This window comes from Pinus tabuliformis, chromosome X (genome assembly GCF_031772625.1).
Source record: "Pinus tabuliformis cultivar Carrire ecotype Pingquan chromosome X, CPIR1, whole genome shotgun sequence".
Taxonomy (NCBI): Eukaryota; Viridiplantae; Streptophyta; class Pinopsida; order Pinales; family Pinaceae; genus Pinus; species Pinus tabuliformis.
The window spans coordinates 395557542-395574839 of record NC_142308.1 but is presented as its reverse complement, the minus strand read 5'-3'; the positions used below and the strand labels follow the sequence as shown (position 1 = coordinate 395574839).

General features: G+C 40.6%; 1 protein-coding gene across 1 annotated transcript; it reads left to right on the top strand.

Annotated features, from left to right (window-relative positions):
* The first annotated feature begins 13363 nt into the window (after positions 1-13363).
* Positions 13364-16909, top strand: LOC149140194 (uncharacterized). The gene is made up of 2 exons (XM_089450918.1): positions 13364-16264; positions 16697-16909. The coding sequence occupies exons 1-2, from the start codon at positions 13364-13366 to the stop codon at positions 16907-16909; spliced, it is 3114 nt and encodes a 1037-aa protein (XP_089307044.1).
* The last annotated feature ends 389 nt before the right edge of the window (positions 16910-17298 follow it).

Below are 17298 nucleotides of genomic sequence, written 5' to 3'. Positions count from 1 at the left end.
TAATTAATAATAAATTAATTACATGCTCTAAATAAATATAAATAAAATAAATAAAACAAGAAAAATAGTAAAAATCAGTAAAACTATCTTTTTTTTTAGACAAGATTCGGTTGCTATATTATAGACTGAAAAAAGGAGTCAGTTCTCCATGCATACATTGCTTCCTGGACATCATGGATCAAAGGAATTACAAAAAGGGTCCCTTCCTTGATCCTTGTTCTAGTATTTCTGCCTCTAAAGCTTCCTACACTACTGTAAATCCTTACATATTGCAAACACCAAAATTTACAGCTACAAAACATATTTAATCTATCTCTATATGACTAATCTTCCTAGCTGTGGACTCTTCTGGGTTTGGGTCTGATTCATTCTGCTTTGCACTGGAGGAGTTAGGGGCTTCCTTGAGCTTTTTGTCCATCATGAACTTGAGAACTGCTATCGATTCTTCTGCGTGGCTGCATCGTTTTGCCAAGTTATTGTATTGCTCATGGAGAGAGGAAACTCTGTGCAGGAACAGATTGATTTCTGCCCAGTATTTCTCATTGAGAACTCTATACTGATCTTCCATACATGTTTCCAAACATTTGACTTGGTCCTCCAATATGCGCTGTTGCGCTCTCAGCTCCTCAAATTCTACCTGAAGGTCTCTGCAATGAAAACAATCCTCTGAGCGGTCCATTATCACTAAATGCTTCCTATCTGTGGTGTCGGTCGCTTAACGCAAAACCTGTGAACTCTGTGGACTCTAATTCGATTACAGCAGACTGCTACTACTGCTCTCGCAGAGTTGTTACGATTCTGCTGAGCACTAAACCAGCTACCTTGGGCTGATTTGAGGAGGGCGGGAGCATTGAAATCATGTTGCCTGTAGAAACTGCCTTTCTTAATGTTTTGAAGAATTCTGTTACCTGGGGTATAAATAGAGTTCATTTGCGTGCTTTGAAAGCGGGAAGGTGCCCATCTGCGTCTCATGGCAATCCGCAGAATGGTCAAATGCAAATCTTTTACAACAAGTAGGATCAATCTACAAGGACGATTTTCTCCTGGATTTCTCTTGTTTCCCATGCATTGAAGCGATATCAAAAATCAGTAAAACTATCAAAAAGTAAAAGAATAAAACAAGAAAGTAGTAAGTTGCATGTTGACACATGGAGTGTGTGCATGTGGTTCCCCTTCTAATGTTTGCTCTATTTAATAGATGGTGAGGAAGATGAGAGGATCCATCATTCCAAGATTCTATCTTTCATTCTCTTCGAAGAATAGTGTTCTAAGACAGAGGATTCAATGGCAGTAGTACGTTGATTAAGGGCTCGGGGGTGGCCAGTTGTAGCACGACCTTGTGCAATTGAGCCTATGGTTGGGTGGAGAGTCGTCCCCAAAACCTTGTTGCAGTTAGCAGACTTCAACCGAAATCACAGAGAAGGGTACTACCCATAGTTTTCAACTTGAAGTTAATTAGTGATAATTGCATGTTTAATATAAATTTCTTGGTTAATTACATGTTTATTTTGGGCTGTTACATTGAGGTGTATCCATGATATACTTATCCATTTTTGGGTGTTTTCAGTTTCTTCTCTTAGCAACTGAGTTGCAGTACGGATACAGTGTTAGCAGTGGCAGTGCTAGCAGCATAGCAGATGCAACATTTGAGAGGGAGTTGTAGTACAGATGTAGGATTGGTAGTGGCAGTGTCAAAGGAAGTAGTACAGTTCAGAGTCATAGCAGTATGTAGCAGTAGTATATTGCTAGAGCACATTCCTCACTAAGAGGGAGTGTTGATTTGGGATAGCATCAGATGTGTTGTAGGCCTCAAATTTTGTAGGGAGTCTTGGGCATATGCATTCAAAAGAACCCAGAAACCATTTTGGGAAATTACATCCAGAGATGATTATATTAAAATAATTAATATTTATAATGGGGTTCATAAGTCTAAACTTAGGGAAATTAAAATATTAATGGGTATTAATATAATTGTGGGTGTAACTTCTAGAAGAAGACGAGGATCAAACTAAAATGATATTAGCCATTGATTAGCTTTTAATCTGGGCCATTGAGTGTCAATGGAGTTTGAGGGTCATTTGAAAAACACGCCGTGAGATCAAGAAATTGATTTTCTAAAGTGAGAAGGTCTCAGGAGGAAAAATCGATTGAGGAAACTTCGTACAGTAGAGGGGCATTTAAAATATGGAAGAAGGAATTTCCGGAGAGTACGAAGCAGAGGGAGGACCGAAAGACATCCAGAGAGAGGAAAAAAGGACGTCTAGAAAGAGGTTGATGTTGGCCCACGTAGTGTTGATGCAGTGGCAGCGTAGTCCTTGAGGGGAAGTTGAGTTTCCTACTAAGGGAAGTCGAGTTTCAGTTGTTAGGATCTAGGGTGTGATTTCGGGAGGCAGAATATTGATTTTCTCATCCATCAGAGGATCCAGAAGAGGGGCAACGCAATACCCAACAGGGGTGACGCAGAAACTATTGGGAGTGACACAGTTTGTGCATAGGCCATGCAGAGGGTGACACAGAGGCTCTAGTTCAACAGGATCAGTCACTAATTCTTGTAGTGACAGGGTGAGGTCATTTCACCAATCTTTTGTCCAATATTCTCTCTATATCGGATTGCTAGTTAAGCATCCTAGAATTGTACTTAGATTTTCTCCTGCAAAATAATAAAACCCTCAGAGATGTTGCATCGGTTTTCCCACATTTGGTTTTTCTGGGGACATTTGTCCAAAAATAATAGTGTCCTATGTGTTTGTATTTCCTTTCTCAGTTTCTATGTTTCAGAATCATATTTAATTTGGTGTAGGTTGCTTCAGTAATTTACTTCAATATTTCAAGAAGAAATCTAAAATAAGTTTGTAATGTAATATACAATCTAGGTGAAGTAGATTCAACTAGTTGCAGTAGGATTCCTGAGATTGTTAGATCTATGAATTTTCACAGAGAATTTTTCTCATTTCAGAAGTTTTGTTTATTAGAGCTATTACATTTTTCTTTGATTTCTCTCGGAACCTTAGAACCTTAGGATATTGGGCTGTTATCATTAATCAATTTAAATTTCTTCTCGAAATTTCCTTTTCACCTCTTTTCATTTCGAAACTTCGGAATATCGGGTTAAGTATCCTCGTAGGCCTCTAGTCAATTCATTCATTGTTAAACAGTCTGATCTGTCACTATGCTCACATGGAGTCCTATTTGATTATATTTGTATATATATGTTGAATTTCATGTTATCATGGTGTTCGAGAGCTTGGATGTATTTTAAATTATAATTTCATCAAACCCCAAGCTTTCATTTCTCTGGATGACTAAGTGACTTTTAAGAATATCCATTCTTCATGGTGTGTGCACATGGATCTTATCATTATGCCTTCATTGTAGAGTTGAGCCTCTTTTTACTCTTCTCGGTAATCTTCCTGAGTTCATCACCTATGGCTTTCTTACATTTGCATCTTTGCCTTACTATCAGATGCTCATCCCATCATCTTGATCATATTTAAGTATGCATATTTATTTTCTTTCAAAGACACTCTTGAGAAACCTTTATGATGATGCAATCAGCTGGTAAAGAAATTTGGAACAGGTAAAAGCATGGATCATGATTAATTCATGTTTGAATTCTCTTTTGTATAAATGTTTGATATATCACTCCATATTTAGCATGCAAAATTTTCAAGACCTTTCCATACACACATAAGTACTACGTAGGTTGGGACTTGGTCTTGAATTTTAAGATTTTATGAAAATAATGGAGTAGATATGAATTTTGAAATATAAAGAAAACAATTCCCGATACAATTCATAAAGAAGCACATATTTATTATCATTTCTGATGGATTTCATTTCTTCTTCCAACTCCTTGAACATGAGACATCATTTATCTAGTTTTATTGCTTGCTTTAATTTAGATTTAATAAGTTATGATTTTGGGCAAATGAAAACTACATTGAAAGCCACTTCTTCATGCTTTTAATTCCAACCAAATGAGGAGGTTATCCTTTGATGGAAAAGATAGACATCTCTTAAGTAAATTTCTAATGAAATTCTTTAGTAGTAAGTTTCGTATGCTCAATTTCATCTGTTTCTAATTCTTCATTTTTGTTTAACTTTGCTTTAGTTTTTGTTGATATAAAACTATGTTTTGCAGGGCTTCATGAGTTGTTGTCACACCTCTACCAACTCATATTTAGAGCCAATTTTATTTGTTGTTTTCCCCTGAGTTTTGGAAGAGCAGTTGTGATCTTCAACAAATCAACTAAATTGGGGACACCCTGAACTTTTTAGTTTGTTTGACAAGCATTGCTTTTATTAGAAAAATTTTCAAATACTCTCATGCAGGCTTTGAAACTAATTCTGCAAAAGATAAAAACTTCTCATTTGAATTTATTATCTCTCATGACTGCTACTCACTTGACAGTTTGAGAGCCTCATTTCTTATAACTTTGCAAGATAAAATTTACTAAAAATATCAACATAAGATGAGCATGCATGCTTGTATTATTTTACTCTTTTTATGAGACATATTTTAGTCTTGATTGGGGTTGTCTTTTAATTTGAGATTTTCTTTGTGTTTTTCCCTTTCCGATTTGACATTTTTGGAGTATGTTCATTTCTTTCCCTTCACTTCGGATTCATTTTTCTTTTCACCTTTCGTTATGGTTTGATTCGGGTAATATTGTCAAGATTTATGTGGAAGGAATTTTATTTTTCTCACCCAACATTGGTTGGAATACATGGAAAATTTCTACTCTCTCTACTTCAATGAGTTTCATTTACCTTAAAGTTATATCTTTAGAAATCCTAAAGCCCTCTTGCTTTAAATATTTTTCATGGAGGAACACAGATCCTTTCTAAGTGATATAGTTCACCTTTTCAAGGAAAGAATGGATCTTGAATTTAATTCAATGAATCCCTCCCATCCCTCCACTTATAAAAAAAAAACTCTTATTGATTGCTACGGGGAAGGATATGGAGTCAACATTATGGAACTATTATACCCATTTCCTTAAATCTCTATTACCATCCCACCTCGCTCACTTAGGTACATCATAAACTAATCTCACAAATGTGCATATCAAAAGGATGATCAAAAGGGGAAGCATGGGAAATACAAGTAAACTCGTTGGGGCTATGGATTCTCGTTAGTATGGGGGCTACGTTTGTATGGCGTAAAAGAAAAATTTGTTGGAGAACTGACTAGGCACGTTAATAGAGAAACAATTTCAGAGACCATTCATATCGATAGATATATGCTTTATCAAAAACTCTTATCTGTACCTTCTTCTATTTTTCATAGGAGGTAATCTACAATATTAAATTTTTCCCAAAATTCGAATTCATTTCCGTAAACTCAATCGGTTTGAGTACTTATCTTTTCGAACCGATATTGTTAAAATCACTAATGTGGGACCCATGCGAAATGTTTTATTGTTTGATGTCTTAACAAAATTTACCATTTTTAATCTTTGGGTAAAGTAAACATTCATCATCTTTTAACTAGAGATAACTGGTTTTTCCTTGTGTGTTGCCATTACTGTGGTGAAATCACAACACCCTCATTTTTAACTTATTCATTTCAAATAATGGGGACCCTTTCTGTAAATTTTGACTAAATCGTCTTTAATATTTTATTTTGCTGAAGTGTCCAACAATTTTTCCAAATTTTATTTTCTGCGTATTATCACTTCATTGCATTCGCATTTTCACAAGCTTTCTATGAATTCTCGTTTCATCTCATTTGGTTGCACCATTTGCAAATGGTGCTTACTTGAAGTTAAGTGATTTTTACTACCATGGGTAAAAAATGTATAAAATCTATATTATTTTGATTTTTGTAAACTAATTGTAAGTATTGATATTAATTAATTTTTGCTAATTAATTCATTTCTCTAATGGTCCTACAAAATCACCACAGCTAAATTGTAGAACAATTAAAATATACTCAGATTTCAAAAGCTAATTTAAATTCCAAATTCCAATTCCTTAATGCTTTTGAAATCCTAAAATTCAAGTGGTTATAATTTTTCATTAGTTCAGAACTAATTATAAAATAGTTGTAGTTTATTAGGAGAGAAAGACCCAATAAACGTAGCCCTCCTCCCTCCTCACCTCATACCTCATACCTCACCTCACCTCACCTCACCTCAACACATACATCAACACTTTACGTTTTCGGGGCTCTTAATTACGCCGTAAGGCGTTCCCTCTGAGAAAGACATCCCTAAAATGTGACGTGTGCAATCCTAAGCCATTGATTTTGTGTGTTAGATGATTGGGGTGTTTTCTGCCGTTTGTTTAATCTGTTTTTTCATAGAAAAATAGTTTTTTTCCCATGGTAATGGGCCATGAAAGGCCAGGCCTGCCCTGCTGGCGATGAGACTCTTCTGCTGACCATGAAACTCATCACAGAGACTGCCAACTGGCGATGAGACTCTTCGCAGAGACTCTTCATGTCTTTCTTCCCTGCATGCGTAGCCTTGTGCAGATAATGGTAAGGTGTATGTACTTTGTTTTTATGAATAACTGCAGCCAGAATAACGACACTGCTGATTTTCCAGCCTTGCAATGGCAAGTTCCACAAAACCCCTACGGTGTGATGGGTGGCGTGCTGGTAATAATTATTTTTGCTTCGGTGATTTCAGTGTGTTCTCTCCGGAAGTTACATCCTGCTAATAACAACGAGCGGAGAGATCATATTGACCTTTCAACTCATCCCTCCAGTGTGATCAGTTACAAGGAGGAGGCTGGGAAAGTGATGGTGCTGATGCCCGGTGATGAACACCCCACTTTCATCTGTGATAGAAAGCATTATAGGTAAGCTTTAATTCTTTGCAGTTTCTTCGATGGGTTAGTGTCTCTTTTTTTATCAAGTATATCAAATTGGCCTTTTGTTATTCAATGGTGGGTTGAACATTATATTGCAGTTGCTTTGATGGGTTAGTGTCTCTTCTTTTATCAAATACATCAAATTGGCTATTTGTTATTCAATGGTGGGCTGAACATTATTTTGCAGTTGCTTTGATGGGTTAGTTTTCTTTTATCAACTACATCAAATTGGCTATTTGTTATTCAATGGTGGTTTGAACATTATTTTGCAGTTGCTTTGATGGGTAAGTGTTGAGAATGAATTGATATAACAGTTTTGTTGAAAATGTGGGATTTATATCTCAATTAAATTCTAACCAGTAATATAACAATTTCAAGTTTTGTTATTATTGAGAATGAATTGATATAAAAGTTTTGTTGAAAATGTGGGATGTATGATCTGAAAATTTTAAGTTAAGTTTCGAAGCTGTCAGTAAGGTAACTCTAATAAATCTAAAAACATATTCCCAACAAAACTCAAATCACAAAAACCTCAAATCTGAAATGTTAGGATAGTTTTAAATTTTGTTATTATATATATACATTCTTACTGTAATATAAAATAAACTGAAAAGGTTGATCGAACTCTATTTTTCTACTTTTATGATTAGCAGGGCTTCATTCTTAATAGCTGACATAATTTATGTTCTGATATCTAAATTTTAGAAATCCAACTGCATTACACAAGAATAAAGTAAGTCAGAACTTTTAAACATTATAAGAATGTTCCATGAATTCTGCAAGGAATTTTGAAGACTAAGTGCTCTTAAAAGAAAGATCCATTTCCCATCTCTGCTTTCTGTGCTACACATTCAATATTCTCCTTTAATGGAGGATCCTATCTATGTTCACAGACCTTGTTACCTGCTAATGAATCTCAGAACATGGTTTTCAAAGCTTCTTGCCTGAAGCTTTGGAGATGGCCTGCATACAAATGCTTGTCACTCCAATATTCATTCCGGAGCCTTTTCTTACTGAAACATGAGTACATGGGACTTCTTGGGCAGCACTTATTTCTATATCTCACTGCTGTCCGAGGAGCAATTGGACCTCCTTTTCATAAAGTTACTCCAAATTACCTTGGGCAACATTCATGAACAAAGCCATTTTTTCTCAAATGTAGTATTACAGCTTATTGTTCCAAAGTAAATTTTATTAATTTAGCTGTGAATAATGGAGGAGGGCATGTGGCTTCTTGTCAAGTTGCAAGTTATATATGGAAGGAGTTTTTTTTTTTCAATTGAAGAATTCGCCCTTGGAGCAGCTCTAGGGGTGGAGCAGCTCTAGCCGTCAAGCTATATGGAAGGAACTTAACTCAGTATATTATTCTTTCTCTCATACAGGCTTTACAGGTCAGCCAGGCCTGCCCTGCTGGCGATGAGACTCTTCTGCTGGCCATGAAACTCATCGCAGAGACTGCCTGCTGGCGATGAGACTCTTCGCAGAGACTCTTCATGTCTTTCTTCCCTGCATGCTTAGCCTTGTGCAGATAATGGTAAGGTGTATGTACTCTGTTTTTATGAATAACTGCAGCCAGAATAACGACACTGCTGATTTTCCAGCCTTGCAATGGCAAGTTCCACAAAATCCCTACAGTGTGATGGGTGGCGTGCTGGTAATAATTATTTTTGCTTCGGTGATTTGAGTGTGTTCTCTCCGGAAGTTACACCCTGCTAATAACAACGAGCGGAGAGATCATATTGACCTTTCAACTCATCCCTCCAGTGTGATCAGTTACAAGGAGGAGGCTGGGAAAGTGATGGCGCTGATGCCCGGTGATGAACACCCCACTTTCATAGCTCAACCTACACATCTGTGATAGAAAGCATTATAGGTAAGCTTTAATTCTTTGCAGTTTCTTCGATGGGTTAGTGTCTCTTTTTTTATCAAGTATATCAAATTGGCCTTTTGTTATTCAATGGTGGGTTGAACATTATATTGCAGTTGCTTTGATGGGTTAGTGTCTCTTCTTTTATCAAATACATCAAATTGGCTATTTGTTATTCAATGGTGGGCTGAACATTATTTTGCAGTTGCTTTGATGGGTTAGTTTTCTTTTATCAAATACATCAAATTGGCTATTTGTTATTCAATGGTGGGTTGAACATTATTTTGCAGTTGCTTTGATGGGTAAGTGTTGAGAATGAATTGATATAACAGTTTTGTTGAAAATGTGGGATTTATATCTCAATTAAATTCTAACCAGTAATATAACAATTTCAAGTTTTGTTATTATTGAGAATGAATTGATATAAAAGTTTTGTTGAAAATGTGGGATGTATGATCTGAAAATTTTAAGTTAAGTTTCGAAGCTGTCAGTAAGGTAACTCTAATAAATCTAAAAACATATTCCCAACAAAACTCAAATCACGAAAACCTCAAATCTGAAATGTTAGGATAGTTTTAAATTTTGTTATTATATATATATATACATTCTTACTGTAATATAAAATAAACTGAAAAGGTTGATCGAACTCTATTTTTCTACTTTTATGATTAACAGGGCTTCATTCTTAATAGCTGACATAATTTATGTTCTGATATCTAAATTTTAGAAATCCAACTGCATTACACAAGAATAAAGTAAGTCAGAACTTTTAAACATTATAAGAATGTTCCATGAGTTCTGCAAGGAATTTTGAAGACTAAGTGCTCTTAAAAGAAAGATCCATTTCCCATCTCTGCTTTCTGTGCTACACATTCAATATTCTCCTTCAATGGAGGATCCTATCTAGGTTCACAGACCTTGTTACCTGCTAATGAATCTCAGAACATGGTTTTCAAAGCTTCTTGCTTGAAGCTTTGGAGATGGCCTGCATACAAATGCTTGTCACTCCAATATTCATTCCGGAGACTTTTCTTACTGAAACATGAGTACATGGGACTTCTTGGGCAGCACTTATTTCTATATCTCACAGCTGTCCGAGGAGCAATTGGACCTCCTTTTCATAAAGTTACTCCAAATTACCTTGGGCAACATTCATGAACAAAGCCATTTTTTCTCAAATGTAGTATTACAGCTTATTGTTCCAAAGTAAATTTTATTAATTTAGCTGTGAATAATGGAGGAGGGCATGTGGCTTCTTGTCAAGCTGCAAGTTATATATGGAAGGAGTTTTTTTTTTTCAATTGAAGAATTCGCCCTTGGAGCAGCTCTAGGGGTGGAGCAGCTCTAGCGGTCAAGCTATATGGAAGGAACTTAACTTAGTATATTATTCTTTCTCTCATACAGGCTTTACAGGTAGATCTTTGTGGCTCAGATGATGTAGGAGTGTTGATGCTTTTGGACTGAGAAGACATAGGCAAAAGAGTTTTTGCCTCCAAAAATGCCTCCCAAGACATATTAACTTGTGTGAGATGATGGAGGGAGCTCGCGGCGATGGTGGAACCCTAGCTAGGGTTTCGTTTTAGGACTCCGTTTCATGGCGATTGGCACCTGGATTATCACTGGATTGACAGACCTGACTGTCTGAGCACCGACAGTAGTTTTCTTTTTCACGAGGTTCCTTTTGTCGCTCTCTGCTGCGGACCCCCCACCGTTTTACCTGCCGACAACCGCCCCCCGTTCATTCCGCTGGACGGCTCCAGTTACGATCACGGTCACAGGCTTCTCCCCGACTGTTACTATGGGCGAAGAGGATATTTTGGATTATGATGCGGACCCCATGCCCCAACAGGATATCTGGGCACACACCAGCAGACCGTGCTTAATACCGAGGAGTGTCGCGCTCAGGGTCGAGACAGGTGCTTCATCGAGGAATCCGCATTTGCCGCTCAAAGGTAAAGAAAAATCTACTGAGTTTAACCTCGCTGATGCTTCCCCGCTGGATTGTCCGCCGTTATCTCCTGCGACCTTACAGCTCTTGGGTCCTTGTTTTCAATCCTCGCCATCTTTGGACGCTCCGCTTCAGCCCCATATTAGACCTGATCTCCCCGCGCCCCCACCTCCTCCGCCCCCTTCCAGCTCCCACTCCCTCTCAGTCTCCTTTATGCCGCAGACCCAACGGCTCCCCCCCCACTCCTGCATTCCCCTGGGCATTTCTACCTCGGCTCCTCGCTCCCCTATTAGGTCCGGCGTTTTCACTCCGCCGTTACCTGCTCGCTCTGTGGGATCCGCCCAACACAGCTCCTCGGACTCGTGCCGCAGACTTCTGAAGGAGACCCCTTTTGGTAAGCGCACAGAGAAGGTAAAGAAAGGTAGATGCCTACGGGCTCTTGATCCTGATATAAGCGTTATATTTGGGCCTGAACCTCCGATGCCAGACGTGATGGACGCCTCTCGCAAAGTCCTGGTGGGTCGGGTTCGTGGGCGCACCTACACGGCCGAACGATTAAAACTCTGGGTGGAGGAGATTTGGGGTTCATTGCTTAAGGACTTACCAGAAGTCATGGTCCTCACCCGGGGCTGGTTCGCCTTGCACTTCAACCGGCCAGATCTCACCCAGTGGATTCTTTCACAATTCTGGCACATCGAGCTAGCTCCTGTCATGCTCAAGCGATGGGATCCCTTATTTGATCCGGAAAGAGAGCAATTGGGGGCCGGCCCCATCTGGGTTCGTCTTCCTGGACTGCCATGGCAATTTTGGAACACGTATGCATTTATGAGGATTGGGAACGCACTCGGCTCATACTTGGAACACGACCGTTCATTCGAGAAGACGGGCAACAGGTCCATGGCACGTATTCTTGTTCACATGGATATCAAACCGGGCCTAGTGGAGAAGATTACTCTGCATCACGGACATGTCTCCCGGAAACAGCTACTGGATTATGAGGGCGTCCCCTTCCGCTGTCGTAGATGCCATAAAATTGGTCACCTGTACAAGGATTGCCCATTGGTTACAGGGTTGTCATCGGCGGATCCGAATGGCCCTCGACAGCAGTCTACTGGGGTCCATAATGCTGGAGACAACATACCTACTACTGGAGGACTAGCACCGCAGGAGAATTCTACTAAGAAGCAGGGTGCTGAAGCAAATAAGAGCACTCGAAGAAAGGCATTATCTTCCACAGAGCCGCCGCGTACACGTTCCAAGACTGCAGAGGCTGCACCAAAATCGGCGGAGGCTGCATCTACACACTCGGGTATTGCTCCATTCCCCCTCTGTAATCCTTTTATTTCTGATGCATTGCAATCTACTATGCACTCATCTATTCGGACTCCCTGCACTGATCATGATCCCCTCCCATCCATTCTGTGTACTATTGCCCCGCCTCCGCCCACTTTTTCTACCACCCCCCCCTCCTACAATCCAAAATTGGATTGGCCTGACTCCCCTCCCTCCCCGGTCGCCTCTGGAGCACATCATTACCACCTACGGTCCCGGGCCCGCGCAAATAATTTGGGACTAGGATCATCCCCTGGTCGTCACCGCAAGCAAAAGCGTGGTAGACCATCCCAAATCTCCTCTGCTAAGCTTAATGCGGTTGCAGACGTCGCCATGGGCCGTCAAGTTACTATCGAGCGGGCACTTAGAGCAAATGAGCCCCTGACCTGTGTTCCCCCATGATCTGGCTCTCCTTCAATTGTAGGGGACTAGCCAACCCCAAAAAGCGTTTGGCGCTGAAGCGGCTTATACATGAATCTAGATGTGACTTTATTCTCCTACAGGAGACCCTATGCACTGCTGAGATGGCGGTGAAAACTCTTCAAGCTATGCTTCCTGGATGGGTTCTACATGGGTTGGATGCCTGTGGTAGATCTGGTGGGCTTCTTATTGGCATAAACCCTAGAAAATGCAGACTTATCTCGGCTTGGGGGGGCTGTGGTTTTCTTGGAATGGATTTTATTCTGGGAGAACTCGACATCCCGATCAGATGTATTAATATCTATGGGCCTAACCAGAATCGGTACACCTTCTGGCAACATTTCCTGTCTGGTCACCATATCACTCAGAATACTATCATTGGGGGCGACTTCAATTTCTCTTTGGGTGCTGGGGAAACCTGGGGTCATCAGGCGCAGTATGACCCTCTGGCGGAACAGATGAGCATGTTACTTGATGCTCACCACCTTGTGGATATTCCTATGAACAAGATGCTCCCCACTTGGCACAACCAAAGAACTGGTGAGGCTGCTCTTGGAAGGCGACTTGACAGATATATGATGCATGAAGCATTGATTCAGATGTTTCCCTTATACAGACAGTGGGTCGGATCTGGGGGCCTCTCGGATCACCACCCGATTCTCCTACAGATTAGTGATAACAATCCAAAGCCGCGCTCTCCCTTCAAATTTTTTGCTGGTTACCTCCAAGACCCGGATTATCACAAGCTGGTCATTGACTTCTGGGCATCCCAACCCCCATTGCGAGAGCAGAGAAAAGCGATGGATTTTTGCACATGACTAAAGAAGCTCAAATCTTTGACCGAAACATGGGCAAGAGCAAAACGGGATAGAGATGATCAGTCCCTGAAGTATCTGGAAGAGCAGATTGCTAATCTGACTGATGAGAGAGGTGCTGGATTTCAATCTGATGCCACAAAAGCACTATTGTGCCAGATGATGGAGCAGAGATCGAAGATATTGCAAGATAAAGAGGAACTATGGCGACTCAAAAGCAGGGCCATCTGGCTCAAAGCCGGAGACAATAATACTAAGTACTTTCATAATCTAGCAAACGGCAGAAAGGCATCCAATACCATTTGGAAGCTTCCAGCGGAACCAGATGGATGGGCTACTACACATCAACAACTTGCTAGATTGGGGGTTGATCACTTCAAGAGACTCTTCACGGCCCCAAATAATGTCAATCTGCCTGACATCATCAGCCTCGCCGGAAAGTTCCCTCGATTTGTTGGGGAGGAAGACAGAGAAGATCTTGACCTACCAGTCTCTTCACAAGAGTTAGAAAGTACTCTCAAATGGTTTAAGAAGGATAAGAGTCCTGGGCCTGACGGATGGCCAGTGGAATTTTATCTGGCATTCTACGAACAGATAGGAGAGGACTTATTGGCTGTCGTCGAGGAGAGCAGAATCACAGGGCACATTCATCCTCCTATGAACCAAACCTTCATTGCCTTGATACCTAAATCTGATGACCCCACATCCTTTAATGATTTTCGCCCTATTTCCCTCTGCAACTGCCTATATAAGATTATCGCAAAAATCATAGCAAATCGCATCAAACCTATCCTATCTTCGCATATATCTGCTGAACAATTCGCCTTCCTCCGTAACAGACACATCCAAGAGGCCATTGGCACTGCCCAGGAAGCCCTACACTCCATAAAACTGAAGAATCTTAAAGGTATCTCATTAAAGATTGATCTAGCAAAGGCTTTTGATAAAGTGAATTGGCTCTATCTCAAGATGATCCTTACACATCTGGGATTCCCACACCTTCTTATAAGCTGGATTATGGGATGTGTCTCCTCGGTCTCCTTTGCTATCCTTATCAATGGTGCAGCCTCGGAAAGATTTAATATCAACAGAGGAATAAGGCAAGGATGCCCCCTCTCCCCACTACTCTTCCTCATTGTCATGGAGGGTTTGAGTAGGCTCATAGCGGAAGCTAAAAGAAATGGTGATATCTGCGGTCTCAAAATCACTGAACAGTTTACACTTACCCACCTTTTGTTCGTTGATGACATTTTAATTTTCCTTAATGGGAGTGTACGCGACATCATTGCTTTGAAGGATATACTGCTGCTATTTTGCAAAGCCACGGGCATGGAAATAAACCAGGACAAATCCACCAGATCCCTGATGCGCTGCACACAACAGGAATCTCTGCTGGCTGCTCAGCATTTTCCCTTCACGGAAAGCCAGCTGATGGATGGTATCAAATACCTTGGTTTCAGATTAAGACCGGATGGATATAAAGTGGCCCACTGGACTTGGCTCATTACTAAAATCGAAAAGAGGATTATTGGCTGGCAACACCGTCTACTGTCAAAGGCGGGCAGACTCCTATTAATCAAAACAGTGCTCGAGGCTACACCTGTCTATTGGATGTCGCTTACTTGGATCCCAAAAGGAATTCTACAAAAAATACAACAAATTTGTAATAGATTTCTGTGGAATGGCAACAAAAAGGGTAAGATTTTTGCTTGGACCAGATGGGCTATTGTCTCCATGCCGAAGAGATGGGGAGGATGGGGGATAAAATCTCTGTCAGAATTTGCACAGGCACTAACGGCAAAGCAGGGTTGGTCTCTTATCAAAATGGACAGCTTATGGGCGGAAGTTGTTCACCACAAATACATCTGGCCTTCCAGCATTACGGAATGGATTCGCAGACCTACCTGGCACCACTCTGGCATATCCGCTATTTGGAAGGCTACTCTAAAAGCTATGCCCCTAATCCGCGACAACCTGCTATGGAGAATAGGGAATGGTGCACAGGTTCGCATCGGTTTGGATCCATGGCCCGGCTCTGGGAATGCTCATCTACTGCCTGAAGGGTTAATTCGACACCTCAATAACAGAGGCATCCAATATTTGGCTCAAATTGGAGACCCGCACCGATCAACTATTTTTTCACAAGCTTGGGTTACGGGTCGACAATGGCTTCTGCCAGAGGATTGGTCTGCACTTTGGCAAGGTTACATTCGGGCCCTCACCGAATCTCACATCAAGCTGCAGGAGGAGGCGGATGAATTAATTTGGGCCCCTGCCAAATCTGGTACATATGCACCTAAGCTCGGTTACATGAAGTTAATCGAAGCAAAAAAACCGGACATTCTTAAAAACTGGTGGCGGGATGTATGGCAGCTTCAGGCACAGCCCCGTACCAGACTCCATATGTGGAACATCATAGCTGATAAACTCCCAACAGGTACCACCCTTAAGAAGCGGGCCTTCACTGGTCCAACTTGGTGTGTTCTCTGCAAAAATGAGGAGGAATCGACGGCTCATCTTTTCCTTCACTGCGATGTCACGAAGAATATATGGACACAAGTCACACAGATGCTAAATATAAATACTGTCTGGCAAGGCGTTGATATTCTCTCTGCTTGGGATCAATGGTGGACTGCGGTGTCCTCTGAAAAGGCCAGGAACCTTCCGCTGGTGGTCTCCTGGTACATTTGGAACTGTCGAAATGCCATTATCTTTGAGGACTATAAAGTCACCTGGCATCTTCTCCCGCCTTCTATCTGCGCGGCCTACACTGAAATTCCCTTTGAGCATAAATCTAATATCCCTCGGAACATACAGCCTGAAATCATCAACAAGGAACTGCCCTGGGCTTATTTTGACGGGGCTGCACCCCTACAAGGATGTGGGGGGGGTATCGTTCTCCATTTATCTGACACACATTACTATCATTTGAGATTGGGATTGGGGATGGGCTCTAATAACTTTGCTGAGCTGATCACTTTGAGACATCTCCTCTATTTTGCTCTTACCAAACAGTGCAGACAAATTCAAATATTTGGGGATTCAAAGATTGTTATTGATTGGGCAAACAATATCTCTATTTGTCATGCATATTCTTTGAAACATATCTTGGAAGAAATTGTTTTTCTAAAAACACATTTTGACCAGATCACTGTTTCTCACATCTACAGGGAAAGAAATGCGCTTGCTGACCGGCTCTCGAAAGAAGCGGCGGATCGTCACATAGGTGACTGGCAGATTGAAGAGTACACTCCAGAAGGCATGCACAGCTACTACCACCGCCCATATATCGACGGCCTTCTACAGGGGGATCCCCCTGATACATAGAAATTTTGATCTACATGGTTTTTTCTTGTATATATCAGCCACACTATATCGGCTCTATGTCTATCTTTTACTGTATGAGGATGTATATGCCTCAGATACCTGTTTTATTTTCTGCTACATGAACTCTGTATTTTTTTCGGTATTTTGTGTTGTGGATACTGTACACAGTATCTACCATTTTTGGACATTACAGGATGGATTATAAATCCTTTGATCAGTGGATTATACCACATTACAGCATATGCTTCGGCATCAACAACATGTAATCTCTGTTATTATCTTTATAATAGAAATTACGAATTCTATTTCTTCGGAAAAAAAGGCTTTACAGGTCAGCAGAAATTGTTGTTCGTTCCCTATATTAAAGAAGTCAAGGATTAAGCAAACATCTCTGATTTAAAATTGCAGGAGCTCAATCAAAAAATGCAATACCTTGTCTTTTAACAAACCAGCTAGGAGGTCAATCAAGCCAGACGGTGGATAATATGGAGAATCAGACGTCGTGATTTAAAGGATACTTGTTGTTATTAATATTCCTGCTCAAATCGCACAGCAATTTCATCATCTGAAGAAAATTAGTCCAGAGATGGCCTGGAAGAACATATGATAAGATGGAACAATTTCTTTTTAACATGTCATGAAGCACAGACGGAGCATAATTACCAGCCCCTCCATCACCCGATTTTGTGATTACGCCGTAAGGCATTCCCTCTGAGAAAGACATCCCTAAAATGTGACGCGTGCGATCCTGAGCCATTGATTTTGTGTGT

Bases quoted from the DNA above. Each gene is read 5' to 3' on its own strand.
- LOC149140194 (XM_089450918.1), top strand. From the start codon at position 13,364: ATGGAGCAGAGATCGAAGATATTGCAAGATAAAGAGGAACTATGGCGA. The intron at 16,265-16,696 runs GCAAACAATATC...TACTGTACACAG, and splicing joins CAAAGATTGTTATTGATTGG to TATCTACCATTTTTGGACAT.